The 18,615-nt window shown below is 44.8% G+C and overlaps 1 protein-coding gene and 1 long non-coding RNA gene across 2 annotated transcripts in view; one reads left to right on the forward strand and one right to left on the reverse strand.

Annotated features, from left to right (window-relative positions):
- The window catches only part of LOC308587310, a 242,547-nt gene that overhangs the window by 72,422 nt on the left and 151,510 nt on the right, over positions 1-18,615 (forward strand). The window lies entirely within an intron of this gene.
- Positions 1-18,615, reverse strand: part of IGFN1 (immunoglobulin like and fibronectin type III domain containing 1) — a 46,875-nt gene that overhangs the window by 10,969 nt on the left and 17,291 nt on the right. The window contains exons 4-18 of the mRNA XM_081194814.1: positions 18,361-18,500; positions 17,231-17,330; positions 16,209-16,256; positions 16,020-16,065; positions 15,029-15,206; positions 14,329-14,445; positions 12,290-12,461; positions 10,099-10,371; positions 7,110-9,332; positions 5,313-7,037; positions 4,707-4,831; positions 4,290-4,431; positions 3,054-3,350; positions 1,550-1,849; positions 1,167-1,340 (exon numbers count right to left, since the gene is read on the reverse strand). Coding sequence (XP_081050940.1) covers positions 1,167-1,340; positions 1,550-1,849; positions 3,054-3,350; positions 4,290-4,431; positions 4,707-4,831; positions 5,313-7,037; positions 7,110-9,332; positions 10,099-10,371; positions 12,290-12,461; positions 14,329-14,445; positions 15,029-15,206; positions 16,020-16,065; positions 16,209-16,256; positions 17,231-17,330; positions 18,361-18,500 — 6,060 coding nt within the window. The remainder of the gene's footprint in view (positions 1-1,166; positions 1,341-1,549; positions 1,850-3,053; positions 3,351-4,289; positions 4,432-4,706; positions 4,832-5,312; positions 7,038-7,109; positions 9,333-10,098; positions 10,372-12,289; positions 12,462-14,328; positions 14,446-15,028; positions 15,207-16,019; positions 16,066-16,208; positions 16,257-17,230; positions 17,331-18,360; positions 18,501-18,615) is intronic.

Raw genomic sequence — 18,615 nt, forward strand, 5'->3', positions numbered from 1 at the left:
AATGTTATTCCAACTCAAAGTGGTCCCACTGAAATTAATGGCCATGACTAACTTCAAGCCGTTAATTTCAGCGTGTGAGAAAAACAAAGTTGACTATATCCCAATGAGCGTTGTCATGCACTCTTTTTTTTTTTTTAACAGAATGTAGTCCTCTATTAGAAAGAGACTTCTGTTTAAAGGGCTATCTGCTCTAAGTCCCACTTAAGATAAAGAAGAGAGGTCATAGAACTGGAAGGGACTACGAGGGTCATCTAGTCCAACCGCCTAGGATGCAGGGATCTTTTCCCCTATGTGGGGCTCGAACCCACAATCCTGAAATAAAGTCGCATTATGTACTGACTGAGCTGTCCTGCACTTAGGGGACAATGAAGCTGCCAACAGTCATCTATGGGGTTTTTTTAAAACTGTGTGTTGAGAGGGTGGGATTGTTTTTATTTGTTACTATGGTATGCATTCTTGTGTTTTTATATTGTAAACTGCCCTGTGATCCTTGGATGGAGACATATAAATTTTAAAAAATAAATAATGATCCCAAATCCATTCAGGAAATCATATAGTGAGCATGGTGATGCTACAACATGGAGTCAGTCAACCTTGGCTTTGTGTTTGCATTACTGAGAGCAAGGATAATAAAGAGACCTTAACACATAGTACATTCTTCTAACTAATTTACCTAATTATTTCCCCTACTATGGAAGGGGGGGGGAATAGGTATAGGGATTGATGAGAACATTTGTGGTTAAGTTCAGAAGGGAATTCTAATCAACAAAACTATCCGGTGAGCAAGGTTACTTAATTTAGTAACATATTTTAGGCAGGAGGTTAAAAGCCTTCACCAGGCAGCGAACAAAACATTTAAAATGCAAAACAGTTCATAAAATTAGAATAAAACCAAGCAGCTATTTGAAACACCATAAATTGTCAGCAGAAAAGGGCTTATTATAACCCTGCAAATATATTTTAAAATAGTTTCTACAGCATCATCCTAAAAGCATGAAGACCAGTGCCTTATTTTCCATTACACATATACTCATTTTTACTTATTCATCGCTTTTATAACTCGTCATTATACTTTACCAGAGCTAAATTGGCAACCTAATAATACATCTCAATATTCCAGTTCCTGTTGTAATGCCCTTTATCCACTTTGCTCTATGACTGCTTACCTGTAATGGGCACATCAGTGACAGGTGTCCAGCTGTTGCTGCCCTTCTTGCACTTCTCAACACTGTAGCCCAAGATGCGGGAGTTGCCGGTCTTATGTGGTGCTGCCCATGAGAGTGTGACGGCACCCTTGCTGGTACTGACAATTTTGGGAGGAGCAGGAGGACCAGGAAATGCTGGGGGGGGGAATGCAGTTGCTCATTATTTAAACATCTATACTGCCTGTTAAAACAAGAATAATTTCTAATCATAATTTCTAATTCAGCTAACAAGTACCACTAGCAGACGTCCATGCAATTTAGTTACACATCATTGGGGGTCTGATGGGATGTTGAATGTTGGCATGGCAAGCTGACAAACAAACATGCAGAAGGGTCCCTGTTACCTTTGGTAGCAGCCATCACTTCATCAGACTCCAGTGCCTCACTGGTACCTTCGGCATTCACTGCTCTCACTTTGAAGTAGTAACTTTTGTCATGTTCCACTTTGTTGGTGGTGAAGACAGTGCTGCTTCCATCGGTCTTCCCCAAGGTCACCCAGGTCTTTCTGCCAACCTGCTGCCTCTCGATAATATAACTCTGGATTGGTTTGCCACCATCATCTTTGGGGGGCTTCCACTGGATAGTTATACTATTTGTGGAGCAGTCCACAACTTCGATGGGCCCCATTGGTGGTTGAGGCTTATCTGCATGGAGGAGCAAAACAGAGCTTACGGGAAAAGGTCTTTTGTGTCTGCTTGGTATTGGAATGGTTACCATATCTTTTGAGTTAAGTGGACAAGATCAATGCAAGGATTCACGTATTGTGGATAGAAGTTTTAGGTTGAAGACAGACGCAATATCAAAAGAGAGCTCACAATGACTTCTAGTTCTCGTGATGGCTATATCTTACTTCCGGGTGATAGGTAGCATGCCTCTGAATACCAGTTCCTGGGGAACAAAAGTAGGTAAGATCCTCCCTCTATTGTGTGGGCAGGTAGTCCCTCCCCTACATGGCCTGGTCTCCTTGGCAACATTTCCCCCAGGCGGGATGGGACAACTGACTGAGGTAGGCAGAGACCACCAGGTATCCCACCTGGGGGAAGGCGAAGCCAAGCCTGCGTTGATGGAGCCACTCAAGATCCAGGGGCTGCGTGCGTTCACGCAAAGGTCACCCCCTGTTTTATGTGGGGAGTGGTCATTGCCCTCATGTCCTACTTCTGAGCTTCCCAGAGGTACCTGACGCTAGTTGGCCACTGTGGGAAGTGGGATAACAAATCTGATCCAGCAAGGCTCTTCTTATCCAGTGTTGGAAAAATGATCTGTCAGCACTTTTTCTTAGACTATTTATCAGTAGCATACTAATGTTAATATATCGTTCTTGTCCCTGTCCACACACCACTGCTGCTACTGCTACGGGTTTCACATGGGAAATGGAGTGCTCTGCAGCCAAGGTGCTTGAATGGGAGGATGCTGGGCTGCTTCCATTTCAACGATCCTGCAGTAGGCACTGTGATTTCCAACAGGAGGATGCAGCAGTAATGATCAAGCAAGAGAGCAAGCAGGGAGGGGCAAAAATGTTTTATTTTCTGATATGCTAGAGACAAGCATTGTTATCAAAAGGCACTTTCTGTGCTATGAGCAACTTCTCTCTCTCTCTCTCTCTCTCTCTCTCTCTCTCTCTCTGTGTGTGTGTGTGTGTGTGTGTGTGTGTCTGCCTGCCTGCCTGTCTTCAATGTTAATCAGAATTGGTGCATGCTCTGCGCTGCAACTACCTGCTTATAGGCACCATGTACCAATAAATATGCTCTCTATGCTTCAGCTTCCAAATGTGTGACACCTCATGCAGGCCTTAAAGCCCCCCATAAAGTTGTGTTATAACTTATTGCTAAAATACTTGGGGTCTCTCACCTAGAACTACCAGCTTGAGAGTAGCTTCAGTGCTTCCACTCTCATTCTTCAGTTTCACTTTATAATCACCACAGTCCTTCCGATTAGCACTGGATATGGAGAGCCGGGTGAAGTTGTCTGAATAGTCAGTGCTGATCCTGGCATCATCCAGAAGTTCCCCTTCATCCTTTAGCCAAGTTGATCTGACTGGCTTCCGGCCTTCAAATGGGATCTTCACTATGGCATTCTTTCCTGCCTTTACTACTATAGGTTCCTTCTTCAGTTTTTCCAGAAGAGCAGAGTCAACATTTGGAGGGTCTGCACATAGAAATAAGAGGAACATGAATTAGTCCCAATATATGAATGTTCTGTGCTTATTATTCTTTTAAATAACCCATGAGCCCACAGGAAATAGTGATGCCTAATATTTAGCCAATAGTTGCCAGAACCTCAGAGTTCACAGAATTCTTAAACTCTTTCAAATTGCACCTCACTGAAAACTCACTGGCAACGAAAGTCCTTTGTCACTAATCCAAGTATTTGATGTTGTTTTACTGCTGATAGTGTGCTTAGTACAAGTGATGCAGTCTTCACTCAGAGGATATACAAACAAACTGTAATAGATCCCAGGGATGGGGAACAGGGTCAGAAGCGAAGTGGTAGCTAAGGTAGCAGGAAGCACTGCAACTGTAATGTAGGGAGTAAAGAAACAGAGGAATAGCAAGCAACGAGCCTAATATGATTATTATTTTTAAGTGTTAAAAATGTGAATTCTCAGAAGGTATCTAAGTGAGTCAAGATTACAGAGCTGCTGCAAGTGCTGTACAACAATGTGGAAGAAGGTACAGAGGTCAATGAGGGAAAGAGAAATAAAAAAGGAAGGGAAAGTTAACATTTGGACAGCAGGTGGCATGGGAAGAGGTGCCATAGAAATGATGGAAAAGTCATGGGAGAAAAAGGGCAAGAACTAGATGTGATAGAGAGGGAAGATGTGATAGGTAGGGAAGTAAGGAGGAAGGGTAATTCACAATCAAAGCAACTGGGGAGGATTAGTTTAGCAGAGCCATTCTGAAATGACCAAAGTTCTCTCTCTCTGCTTTTGAGACAATGAGATCTGGTTTATGTGGATTGTTAATTCAGTGACTTCATCATGCTTTCCAGCACCATGTGTCCTACAAAATCATATAATACTAAGAGCATAATTCAACCAGTAGCAATTTTAGCACCATTTTCTCTACTAGGCTTGACTAGACTTGCCTTCCACAAAAATAGATGCCTCTGTTCGGACTCCTCCAGCTTCGAATTTGTATTTTCCAGCATGACTATCTTGTACTTCATCTATTAATAGTTTGTGGACTGGGCCCTCCTTCTCAATGGAGATTCCATCCTGGCCTGTTATCTTGCAGGGAGGTAGACAGAAGGTAAAGAAATATTCTCTCTCAGATATTACATGGAACATTACAACAAACAGATAAAGACAGCTATTTTCTCTAAACTGGTTTTAGACATGTCCCATCTTTGGTTGATAACAACAAGAGACAAAGATAGGCATTCTGTTCCTCCTGCTTGTTGTCTGCATTATGGAAGCTTTATTTCAAGATAAAAAATTAAAGTGAAAAAGATGAGTATAAGACTAAAAAGACATTCTTGAGATGTTTACTGCTTTCAAGTTACCTTGAACCCATCTTTAAACCAAGTTCCCTCAAGCTGGTCATTGTTGAGGCTGCAAGTTAACACAGCTGGTTTTCCTTTTGGTGCATGGAGGTCAAATAAACCTTGGTTGAAACGGGGATGTGATTCTGTGCAAACAAAAGAGATAGAAGAGACTATTAAAGAAAACATCTTTAAAAACATGAAAGATGTTATAAACACAAATAAATGAAACAGGGACACAATAAATTACAGTAAGCCCGCAACTTACATGAAGGTTTGCCAAAAACACGTAAAGCCAGGAATTCTCAGATGACCCGCCCCTCACTCTCAGACCACCTTTGCTTGCTCTCTGTGCCCTATCTCATTATCTGGTTCTCTGACTCCAACTCTCTAAAGACGCTTGAACACTCTCCCAGGGTGAGTACAAAAGCCGATGGGATTGCCAACTATTGTTTCCTGCTCCTTTGCTTTTTTCTGACATTTTTTTAAAAGCGTATTTGAATTTCCCCCCAAAAATCTTCCAATTCACATATATATTTTTGATCACCTGCATACGGTTGTGGTCGCGTAAAAAAAGAAAAGTGAGCATAAGTTGTGGGCTTACTGTGCTCATAAATATATAAATACCTCTCACATCCTCTTCAAGAAGACTTCCTCCTCTCCCTTTCCTGTCCCTGGTTCTTGAAATATCAGATGAAGTAAGTTGACTGGCATCTAAGTCAGACAGCTGTCTTCTTCTGTCACCAGCATGGGTTCCAGCGTCAGAAAGGCCAGAAGACTGTCCATAGCCTAGGAACTCTTCACCAGGAATGCCTGACATGTTCTCATACAGGGATCCATCAACACCTCTAACTCCTGGACCAACACCAAATCCACCTAGCCTACCATCCCTACCATCCAACCATCCTTCACCACTAAGACCACCAGCACCAGTTCCACTAACCCTGCCATCCTTACCTATCCCCCCTTCACCATAACCCTCACCTGATACACCATACTTGGTGCCAGCTCCTCCAGTTTGATCCATCATGCTACCCATGCCTCCTAATCCAGTGCCAGGACCACCAGCCTCAGTTCCATGTAAAGTACCTGTCTGACCATAAAGGTCACCGGTGCTCCCTACACCACTTAACCCAACACCACCAGCCCCAGGAAGCACACCATCCTTACCATGATGACCTCTCATAACTTCTGCACCAGAAACAACAGTACTGTCAAGCAGACTGTCTGTGCCACCAGCACCACCAAGTCCACCAATGCCTGGTCTACTTGGCATTCCATCCTTACCATAGAGCCCACCAATGCTACCAGCACCACCAGGTCCGCCAGCACCAGCTCCATCTAACATACCATCCTTGCCATAAAGTCCACCTACTCCACCAGCACCACCTACTCCACCTACTCCACCAGCACCACCAAGTCCGCCAGCACCAGCTCCACCTAGCATCCCATCCTTGCCATAAAGTCCCCCTACTCCACCAGCACCACCTACTCCACCTACTCCACCAGCACCACCAAGTCCGCCAGCACCAGCTCCACCTAGCATCCCATCCTTGCCATAAAGTCCCCCTACTCCACCAGCACCACCTACTCCACCAGCACCGCCAGGTCCGCCAGCACCAGCTCCAGCTCCAGCTAACATACCATCCTTACCATAAAGTCCACCTACTCCCCCAGCACTGCCAGCTCCCCCAGCACCAGCTCCACCTAGCATCCCATCCTTGCCATAAAGTCCACCTACTCCACCAGCACCGCCACCTCCACCAAGCATGCCATCCTTACCATAAAGTCCACCTACTCCACCAGCACCACCAGGTCCACCAGCACCAGCTCCACCTAAAACACCATCCTTACCATAAACTCCACTTACTCCACCAGTACCACCAGGTCCGCCAGCACCAGGTCCACCAGCACCAGCTCCACCTAACACACCATCCTTGCCATAAAGTCCACCTACTCCCCCAGCACCGCCAGCTCCCCCAGCACCAGCTCCACCTAGCATCCCATCCTTGCCATAGAGTCCACCTACTCCACCAGCACCACCACCTCCACCAAGCATGCCATCCTTACCATAAAGTCCACCTACTCCACCAGCACCACCAGGTCCACCAGCACCAGCTCCACCTAAAACACCATCCTTGCCATAAAGTCCACCTACTCCACCAGTACCACCAGGTCCGCCAATACCAACTCCACCTAGCATCCCATCGTTGCCGTAAAGTCCTCCTACTCCACCAGCACTACCTACTTCGCCAGCACCACCTACTCCACCAGCACCAGCTCCACCTAGCATCCCATCCTTGCCGTAAAGTCCTCCTACTCCACCAGCACTACCTACTTCGCCAGCACCACCTACTCCGCCAGCACCAGCTCCACCTAGCATCCCATCCTTGTCGTAAAGTCCTCCTACTCCACCAGCACTACCTACTTCGCCAGCACCACCTACTCCGCCAGCACCAGCTCCACCTAGCATTCCATCCTTCCCATAAAGTCCTCCTACTCCACCCGCACCACCTGCTCCACCGAGCATCCCATCCTTGCCATAAAGTCCCCCTACTCCACCAGCACCACCTACTCCACCAGCACCACCAGCTCCACCAGCACCAGTAGCAGCACCACCTAACATACCATCCTTACCATAAAGTCCACCTACTCCACCACCACCACCTACTCCACCTACTCCACCAACACCACCAGGTCCGCAAGCTCCAGCTCCACCTAGCATCCCATCCTTGCCGTAGAGTCCCCCTACTCCACCAGCACCACCAGGTCCACCAGCACCAACTCCGCCTAGCATTCCATTCTTCCCATAAGGTCCTCCTACACCACCAGCATCACCCATTCCACCAGCACCACCACTGCCTAACAAACCATCCTTCCCATACAGTCCACCTACTCCACCAGCACCACCAAGTTGACCAGCTCCAATTGGCAGACCGTCTTTGCCACAAAGTCCACCTACTCCACCAGCACCATCAAGTCCACCAGCTCCACCTAGAAAACCATCTTTGCCATAAAGTCCACCCACTCCACCAACACCCTCAGTGTCAGCTCCACCTAGCATCCCATCCTTGCCATAAAGTCCCCCTACTCCACCAGCACCGGCGGCTCCACCAGCACCAGCTCCACCTAACATACCATCCTTACCATAAAGTCCACCTACTCCACCAGCAATGCCAGGTCCACCAGCACCACCCAACATACCATCCTGGCCATAAAGTCCCCCACATCCACCAGGACCACCAGCTCCACCAGCCCCAGCTCCACCTAGCATTCCATCCTTCCCATAAAGTCCCCCTACTCCACCAGCACCACCAGGTCCGCCAATACCAGCTCCACCTAGCATTCCATCCTTCCCATAAAGTCCTCCTACTCCACCAGCACCACCAGGTCCACCAGTACCAGCACCACCTAACATACCATCCTTACCATAAAGTCCACCTACACCAGCACCACCAGCTCCCCCAGCTCCAGCTCCACCTAGCATCCCATCCTTGCCATAGAGTCCACCTACTCCACCTACTCCACCAGCACCACCTGCTCCACCTAGCATCCCATCCTTGCCATAGAGTCCACCTACTCCACCCGCACCACCTGCTCCACCTAGCATCCCATCCTTGCCGTAGAGTCCACCTGCTCCACCAGCACCACCAGCTCCACCTAACATACCATCCTTCCCATAAAGTCCACCTACTCCCCCAGCACCTCCAGCTCCCCAAGCACCAGCTGCACCTAGCATCCCATCCTTGCCGTAGAGTCCACCTACTCCACCAGCACCAGCTCCCCCTAGCATCCCATCCTTGCCATAAAGTCCCCCTACTCCACCAGCACCACCAGCTCCACCAGCACCAGTACCAGCACCACCTAATATACCATCCTTACCATAAAGTCCACCTACACCAGCACCACCAGCTCCCCCAGCTCCAGCTCCACCTAGCATCCCATCCTTGCCATAGAGTCCACCTACTCCACCCGCACCACCTGCTCCACCTAGCATCCCATCCTTGCCGTAGAGTCCACCTGCTCCACCAGCACCACCACCTCCACCAAGCATGCCATCCTTACCATAAAGTCCACCTTCTCTGCCAGCACCGCCAGCTCCCCCAGCACAAGCTCCACCTAGCATCCCATCCTTGCCGTAGAGTCCACCTACTCCACCAGCACCACCAAACCCAGCTCCTGGCCCACCTGCTCCATTAAGTGTGGAACCATCTGAAGTTTGCAGTCCACCTGCACCTCCAGATCCAGTTCCTGTGCCACCTAACATAGCATCTTTACCATGCAGTGAACCCATGCCACCCAAACCACCCATTCCCTCACTAACACCATATCCAGTATGTCCCTTATGTTCACTACTACCACCAGCAAATCCAGAGAACTCATGCCCTTCTCCCATGTCTGTCCCCACCCCAGAAAACTGTCCCATCTTCCCATCTCTGTTGGCTCCTCCTCTTCCCAAAGATCCATCTTTTCCTAAGGAACCATAAGATTCTCCTTCGCCAGCTTGGCCATTCTTATACTGGCCATCCTGCTCATCACGGCCTTGTTCTTGACGAAGTTTCTTTGCGCGGTCTTCATCTAGCTGTTTCTTCCGCCATCCAGTTATATCATCACTATCTCCTTCAGTCTGCTTTCTCTTTCCTTTAGCTGCATTGTAAACATATTGCTAGTCAGCTTAAACTAGTTCACAGCCATGTACAAGAAATAAATGGGAAAACAAGGGGGAAACTAATGTAGTGCAAAATAATTCTGTTTTAATCAGAACCATATTAAGGAAATAGATGTGATGCCACCCACGGTGTGTGTGGCCTTTTATTCTACATCATGTTAGTTAGTTTGTTTTAAGTGAAGGAAATCGCCTCTTATTTCCAAATAGTTACTGGCATGAACAAAAACAACCAAAATGGCATTATAGGCCACAAATCAAAGTCATGCCCACTAGATTGACTCATCTCTTTAACAATGGTATGGACAAGTGAATAAAGGTTAGGACTATCAATGAATATTGGCTATGGCAACTAAAATGGGTCCTTTATATCTCTTCCTGCTAGTGTTGGAGACAGTGTGCTGGTACAGATGAACTGCTGGCGTTTTTACAATTTAACAAAGTTTTCTATAGAACTCCTTTCCTTTAAAACAATGATATTTCTAATACATGTTAAACATGCTAGACAGTAAAGCACAAGCACAATTAAAGGATTGCTATTTAAAGTTACTGGTGTAAGAAATAATGACAATAGGCCCTAAGGTTTCTTCCAATATCTATCCCATTTAAATCACCCTGCACTCTATAATTGGGCGCTTAACAATCAGTCCTAGGATGTAGAACCCTGAAGTGCTGCTATGAGGGAATGGGGCACCTCACTTCACAATAGATTATAGTGTGAGAAATCAAGATTAGATCACCACTCACATTCAACCTCAAGCCAGGCACTTGAAGAGCGGTCTCCAATATCAATGGTGTAAGTCCCCTTGTCAGAGGCCTGGGTGTTTTTGATGATTAGGCGATGAGTGAGGCCATCTTCCGAGACCGAAATTTCATACTTGTCATTGGACTCTAGAATACGGTCTCTGTGCAGCCACGTAGCGTTGGAGCAGGGTTCGTAGAGAGTGCACTGAAAGACAGCATTTCCTTGCTCGTGGCATCTCACCTCACCAAGAGGATAGCGAAAACTTACTGGGATGGCTGCAATACCAAATTGATGTTAAACAGACATGCAACAGATTCTGACCGCAGGGCAGCTTTGGAAGAGCAGTGAAATGGATGGAACGTGGGGAAACCCAGTTCCATTCAGCAGCGAGTGAGGGCTTAGTATCTGCCTTCCAAAATTACCCAAACAAATGCTAAAACCCGAACAGAACTTCTAGCCCTGATTTGGCAACAAAGCACCCTGATAGCCTGCTATGGACTGCATGTGAAAACCTCTGAGAAATTTATCTGCCCTTATTTATGCAGCAATTTTTAACCCTCAGAGTTTACATTAAAGCTTGTGAGATGCTCTAATGTCAGCTGGGGCTCCATATCTAGACTGTAGCTAGTGCTATCATGTTTTTGTTTTTTGGTAAAATGAGGTCTTAAAACTTCATGTTCGATAAAATATGCACAATTATGCAATTAGAAACCAGCCCCTTCTGCCTTCTAATCAAGTTCTCAGCCTACACAGCATCTTTCTATTAATGCTGAGCTCAGTCACAAAAGTGAGAGCTGCTTCACATCTTATGAGACATTTGATCCTGGCGTGTGTGTTTATGTACTATGTGTATCAAAAAGACACAACTGATACATGAGGTTACGGTTATAGCCTTAAAAAGAATAACGCATGAAGAAGCCCTGAGGCCTTAGTTTGAACATTTGTTTTCATTGTTAATTTTTGTGGTTAATTTTTGACACTAGTCAGGTGACAATCCTATGCATCCTGCAACCCTGAGGGTGAACACAGGACTTGCTTCTGAGAGACCATGCATAGGATTGAGCTGTAACTTTGAGAATTAATTACAGCTGAGACTAGGGGTGTGCAAGAATCCCCCCAGTAGTTATTTCGCTTTTGTTATTAAACCCTCGTTCATTTAGTGATTCATTAATTAATAATCACATTCATTTTCATTATTATTTAATTCATTGTCATTATTCTCATTTGTTCATGGTTTCCCCCTGCCTTCTATGGGACATCCAGTGGCACTTCTTCTCCTTGTTACTCTGTGTTTTCCAGTTGGTATGAAAATATCAAGCATTTCATTCCCTTTCTAAGGAGTCAGACCTTAGAATCAGGCCTGCTAAATTTCAGACAGATAGGAAAAAGGGCCCCTGTTTCATGCTCAGACTATGTATCAACTAATCTCTCTCTGTCAAACTACAATGGTACCTTGGTTCTTGAACTTAATCCATTCTGGGAGTCCGTTCAACTCACAAAACTGTTTGAAAACTAAGGTGCAGCTTCCAATTGCCTGCAGGAGCTTCTTGCACTTAATCGGAAGCCACATCAGACATTCAGCTTCTGAAAAACGTTTGCAAACCAGAACACTTACTTCTGGGTTTGCGGTGTTTGGGAGCTGATTGGTTCAACAACTAAGCCATTCAGGAGCCAAGGTACCACTGTACAAATCATTAACTCATCCACACTCTTGCTTCTCCCATGCCCGGAAAGCATGGGTCTGGGTGGTTTTCTGCTTCTCCTTCACTTTCTAAGCATGGGTCTGAGCGGTTTTGCCCTTGTCCATTCTTTAGCGATAAATCGGAGAAAACATGACTGGCATTTGCTCCAATTTAGCAGTAAAGACATTGTGTTTTTCCAGGGGAAAGCAAGTCTGGATGAGCCCTTTGGAAATGTGGAAGTTAGGAAAACTACCGCAGCTCAACCAGTAATCTTCATCTGATCTATACCTGCTGTTAGTAGGAGATGAATGGTTCCAAACAAGTCATAAATGAGCAATGAACGAATATATGACATTTGGAATTCATCTAGAACTCTGGCATTTGTTTCTTCACTAGTAATATCAAATGAAATGAGTGGCCCCCATTCATTTCAATTTTTTTCCATAGGTTATGAAACAAATGCACACCCCCTTTAGGTTCTCTGCACAACCCCATGGTCACGAAGCCTTACATTCTGCTTCCAGCTCAGTTGAGAAAACATCTACATCTTCTACTTTGATCTGGTACACGCCAGCATCTTCTGGCTGCAGATCGTTGATGATAAAATTGTACTTTTTGCCAACCTGTCGCAGGCAGTGCTTTGTGTTTTCACTGTCAAATCCAAAGTTGATCATCTGGCCATCCTGAAGGGAGGAAGGAAAGAAAATAAATTCACAGGAAGGTCGGAATCATCTTGCAAACAATATAAACCAAAGTCCAAGCAAAATGATCCTTGCAAATTTCCATTTGCAACAAATTGACAGGTGACAAAGATTTGAAGCCACTATAATTGGGAATCATTGGTGGCCCCACCAAAAGAACCAAGCTAACCAGGGATTTAAAATGAAAACGGATATGTAAATATTCGTAAATATTGAGTTTTGAGAGTTTGGGCTGTCAGCATCAGGAATAGGTATTCATAAGAACATAAGAAGAGCCTGTTGGATCAAGCCCATGACCCATCTAGTGCAGCATCTTGTCCTCAAAGTGGCCAACCAGTTGCCAGTGTGAAAGCAGCAAGCAGGACCCACCCAAGATGTTAGTTTCTGTTTTGCGACTGAGCAGCTGCTTGGAGTCACAGGACTCTGTTTACATTCCAGAGACCTTCCAGTCTCACGGGAAAGGAGACGGGATGTGACGTTAGTGGTTTCCTGGTTCCTTTGTTCCTTTGTCCAGTTGCTCTCTGCTTCCATAGAGAGAGGATGTCTTTTCTGTCTGCGTAGCTTAGAAATAAACTCTTTACAATGTAGCCCAAACCTCTCGTCTCTTTCCTGTGCTGGAAGCTCTGCTGAAGAATGTGCCTTGGAGCCTCATCAAAGGCTCAGGTCATTAAACACGTTGGGAGGTGATTCCGAAGACTCGGGGGAAGAAAATGAGCTTTATCAGCTTTGCCGAGTGGAGATCCCGACAAGCACCATAGCACTTTCTTCTGCTGTTTCCAGCAACTGCTATTATTGCCTCTGACCATGGAGGTAGAGCAAACCCATTGATAGATCCTCCATCAATTTATCTAATCCTCTTTTTGGGGGGTTAAATCATTTTTATTAATTTTCCAATAAAAAACATCCAATTAATATATCAAGTAATAATCCAATAAAACTAAAAAACTAAAATAAAAAGAACAAATTATCATCCAAATTATAATTATTAATTTTTGGGGGCTTCCCATAGTCTGGACCTTGAAGCATATCTCCAAATCTCAAACCTGCCTCTCCTCGTTGCTTCCATATTTTCCACATCTCAATTTTAACGCTATAATAAGCAGCCAAGCACAACAAGCACTTTCTTCTGCTTCTTCCAGCAACTGCTATTATTGCCTCTGACCATGGAGGTAGAGCAAACCCATTGATAGATCCTCCATCAATTTATCTAATCCTCTTTTAAAACCACCCCAGCTGGGGGCCACCACCACCTCCTGTGGGTGAGAGTCTCATTGTTTAACTATTTGTACCCCATCCGACTGGGTTGCCCAAGCCACTCTGGGTGGCTATGTGCTACATGAAAAGGTACTTTCTCTTATCTGTCCTAAATCTTTCAACATTCAAGTTCACTGGATGTCCAATGAGGACTAGTATTATGAGAGGGGGAGAAAAACCTTTCACTATCCAGTTTCAACATACCAGGCGTAACTTCTGTCATGTCACCTCTTACCTTTGCTCTAAACTAAAAGGCCCAAACACTATCTCTCACCATGGGAAAGTTGTTCCATCCCCTGATCCTTTTGACTGCCCCTTTCTGAACCTTTTCCTACTCTGCAATATCCTTTTGGAAGATTATTGTGTCATTGTTACTCCTCCTAAAGAGGAAGATGTAGATGCCGTGCTTTCACTTTAACACATTCCCTTCTGATTTTTTTTTATACTGTAGGACTATATATATACTGTATAGTATACCATGGAGTCAGGCAGTGCTGCTATACATTTCTCGGTTTCTCTCCTGAGCTACTTAGCTCCAGTTCAGCCCAGATGTCTGATATGGTACAACTCCGTGATTTGACTTAACCTTCCTTACCTTGTATAGGTAAATTCTACTTTCCGGATTTTTCAGTTCCATCTCTAGGTCAAATGAAGCGTTTCCTTGCACCTCATTGACTCTGACATGCCTCAGGTTTCTGAGGTTGAGTAGATACTGTAAAGAGCAAAGATGAGATATAATAGGGGATTTCAAGGACTATTAACACTGCTTAAATGGGGTACTGCCTGTTCTGGGGACAACCAAGGCACTTATTTCAACAGCAATAAGCAAGATTACCGTTTCGATGCTTTTTAGATAAATCTGGGTGCTCTCCTTTCTAAGGAGAATGTGCTGTAAAAAACAAGCCCAAGCCTTGTGGCAAGTTCACTATAATACTCAGAGCCTTTATTGGCAATAAAGTTTTATATTTCATCTGTGACTGGGTTATTTAATACATATGGGACCTTCAGAAAAACTTACTCAATTCTGAATTTGTGACACAGGTAACGTCATAATTCAATGGTAAAGCATCTACTTTGCAGGCAGAATTTCCCAACAACAGTCCTCAGGCATCTCTAGATCTGTGAGAGATCCCTGCTTTCAATCTTGAGGAGCTGCTGGCAGTCAGTGTAGAAATTATTGAGCCTGGTGAACCAATGGCCTGACTCAGTATAAGACAGCTTCTTCTTCTTTCTATGAAATGCAACAAGATGAGGATTTGCCTCCCTAGATTCTGGCGTTAAAGAAATAGCCTTACCTGTGCCTGCTTGTCCTCTCTCTCCTTCTTCATCTCCTGAAGCTTCCTCAGCATCCCACGGAAGTCAACAATGCCATACTTCAGGCAGATCCTTTCATAATCTTTCTTATCTGCATTCAGCAGTAACTGCCAGATCTGTTCCATATCAATTTCCTTCTTTGGAGCACTTGAAGGTGTTCTGAGAGAGTTAAGTACCAGGAAGAGAAACCCTGATTATATGTGAATAGCAGGAGACATCTTTCTCAATATGTATATGTAAATAACTCTGCATTGGAACATCTTACCTGGGGAGATGTTGAGCCTCCCACCATTTGGAATCATGAAACAGTAATTTATCAAGAAGATGTTTTAAGCCTCTCTGTACACACAGTATTTATTATTCACTTATTACATTTATAGTTCCCTTTTCTTCCATGGAGCTCACCGTGGTATACACAGTTTACCCCTTCCTCAGTTTATCCTCGCACAACCTGTGAGGTAGGTTAAGATGAGAGACTGCCACTGGCCCAAGGTCACCCCATGAACTCCATGGCTGAGAGGAGATTCAAACTCTGGTCTCCTAGGTCCTAGTCCAGCACACTAACCAATGCACCCCACTGGCTCTCCCCTTAATATTTACAATCTTAAACAAATGGTAAAACCAGAAGACCACATTGATGTCCTACCCTCCCACCCCCGAATTTACTTAAGCAAAAAGGTTATAACTTCAGGAGAAAGAGATACAAAAAAACTGCAAAGCAAGACCCAATTGTATAAGGAATCATACACTATTGACTGCAACATCTATTGGGGACTGATCCCTATTACTGTCAGAAGCAAGATATCTGCTTATTATATACTGATGTTCATGAACATTTTCTGCAGAATATCTGTTTATGTAATTCCCTCTGCAAGTGGGACTTGGGCCTTTGTCAGCCATATCATATTTTTTGGAAGACAGGGACCCCCTCCCCCCTGCTTTATAAAACAACCTGTTCTTCGAAACACTCACCGTTTCTTTAATGTTTTTCTGAAGTCCTGGAGCTCCTTCTTCAGGTCTGTAAGATTTTTTAAAAAAGAATTGGCATGAAATGAAAATGGGGCTTCCTTAACCCAGAGCTTAATAAGAGTGTTGATGTGGTCGATGTATTATCAAGTGTCAAAGTCTTGGCTTGTGGGCCTCCAGACCAATGCATCTTACCTGTCTGTGGTGCAGAAGAAGTCTGCTTCGCTTTCTTCTTGAAGCCGACTGATCAGTTACGGCAAGAGAAGAAAGGTGAGGAGGGAGAGAAATCAAGAGGGAAGGAGAATTCCTTAATTAGCAATGTAGTTGCAGGAATGCCTCCTCTAAGCGTTGACAGTTGTTACAATTTAGAAGTTAAGCACACTCAAGCCTCACAGAATTCTTAGGGCTTAAGTGTACAGTTCATACTTATACCGACTTCAGTGAGACAAGCATGGTTCTCTTTGTATTTGTCGAACTGGGAAATGCATCATCTATGTTTCTCATTTAAATATTCTATTAAAACATGACATTCAAATGCCTAATGGCAATTACAGTAATAGAGAAAGCCCTTTGTTGGCCTGTAGATTTTAATGGGTATCTTTCATGAATAAGAATACCTATATTCCTGATCCTTTAAACTAGAGGTGCCAGAGGCTGAACCTGAGAACTTCTCCATGCAAAGTTATGTGCTCTACCATTAAGTTATTGTCTCTCCCATACTTATTATTTGCATTAATAACACCATCCTATGCATACCACAGAGCCTAGGGCTTGCTAATCAGAAGGTTGGCAGTTCGAATCCCCATGACGGGTTGAGCTCCTGTTGCTTGGTCCCAGCTCCTGCCAACCTAGCAGTTCAAAAGCACGTCAAGTGCAAGTAGATAAATAGGTACCGCTCTGGTGGGAAGATAAATGGTATTTCCATGCGCTGCTCTGGTTCGCCAGAAGCGGCTTAGTCATGCTGGCCACATGATCCCTCGGCCAGTAAAGCGAGATGAGCGCCGCAACCCCAGAGTCGTCCGCGACTGGACCTAATGGTCAGGGGTCCCTTTACCTTTTGATGCATACATACTCAGAAGTAAGTCTCATTGTACTCAGCAGTGCTTTCTCCCCTGGTAAATGTGTTTAGGATTGCAGCTTAAGTAATAGTTGGTCCTCAGTGCCAAAGCATTATTATTGTTTAGGCTGACAGCAGCATGCTACCTTGACTAACCTACCCTGTATAATCTTGAGACCAGCAGTGCAGGTGGCTTCCCCATACTCATTCGCAGCGGTGCAACGGTACAAGTCAGCATCATCTGCAGTGATTTTGTTTACCTTTAAAGAGAAAAGAGAAATGGAAATCAGTGCAGAAAATTTATTATTGTTGTGTGCACTCAGGTCCTGTTTGCCGGTTTCCCACAAGTGTCTGATTGGCCAATATGAGAACAGAATACTGGACAAGGTGGGCTATTGGTCAGATCCAGCAGGCTCTTCTTCTTCTTCTAAGATGCTCCATATTTTAGGGAGAAGATTCACCAGGCCTTGACATTTTACTGCGTTAAAGATTAAACAGTATATTCACAGGAAGCTGTGTATATACCATACATTAAAGCACACATCTCCCCCCTCCCAAAGCATCCTGGGAACTTCAGTTTACCCATCGCAGAGTTAAAATTCCCAGCATGCTTAACTGCAGTTCCCAGAATTCTTTGAGGGAAGCACATTTAAATCATAGAATCATAGAGTTGGAATGGGGCCAAAGAGTCATCCAGTCCAACCCCCTGCAATGCAGGAATCTCAACTAAAGCATCCATGAGAGATGGCCATCCAACCTCTGCTTAAAAACCTCCAAAAAAGGAGAGTTTGCCACCTCTCGTGGGAGCACATTCTGCTGTCAAACAGCTCTTACTGTCAGAAAGTTCTTCCTGATGTTTAGTTGGAATCTCCTTTCTTGCAACTCGAAGCCATTGTTTTGAGTCCTAGCCTCCAGAACAGGAGAAAACAAGCTTGCTCCCTCTTTCATGTGACAGCCTTTAAGTTATTTGAAGATGGCTATCATATCTCCTCTCAGTCTCCTCTTATCCAGCCTAAACACACCCAACTTCCTCAACCGTTCCTCATAAGGCTTGGTTTCCGTTCCTCATAAGGCTTGTGGTTCTTGGTCATCCTTCTCTGCACACGCTCCAGCTTGTCAACATCCTTCTTAAATTGTGGTGCCCAGAATTAGACACAGTATTCCAGGCGGGGTCTCACCAAGTCAGAATAGAGTGGGACTATTACTTCCCTTGACCTGGACACTATACTTCTGTTGATGCAGTCTAAATGTATAGTGTGTACATAACCATAGATAGCAGTTAATCCTCACCTGCAGGATAAACTCATTTGTGGCTGGATTGAATGATATCTGGTATTTCTGAGGATCATCCACTGCCTCATTATTGCGTTTCCAGAACACCTCTGGTTGTGGTTCACCCTTGACCACAGCTCTGAAAATGGCATTTTTACCTTGGAGGAAAAAAGAAGGGAAATGTTTCAGTAGGAAGCAGAAATCCACAATAAAAACGGATGATGTGAAGGAATTCTCCTTTGAAATATTTGCCATGTGTTTTCTAGTTCCCTC

This window comes from Podarcis bocagei (genome assembly GCF_964188305.1).
Source record: "Podarcis bocagei genome assembly, chromosome: 5".
NCBI lineage: Eukaryota > Metazoa > Chordata > Lepidosauria > Squamata > Lacertidae > Podarcis > Podarcis bocagei.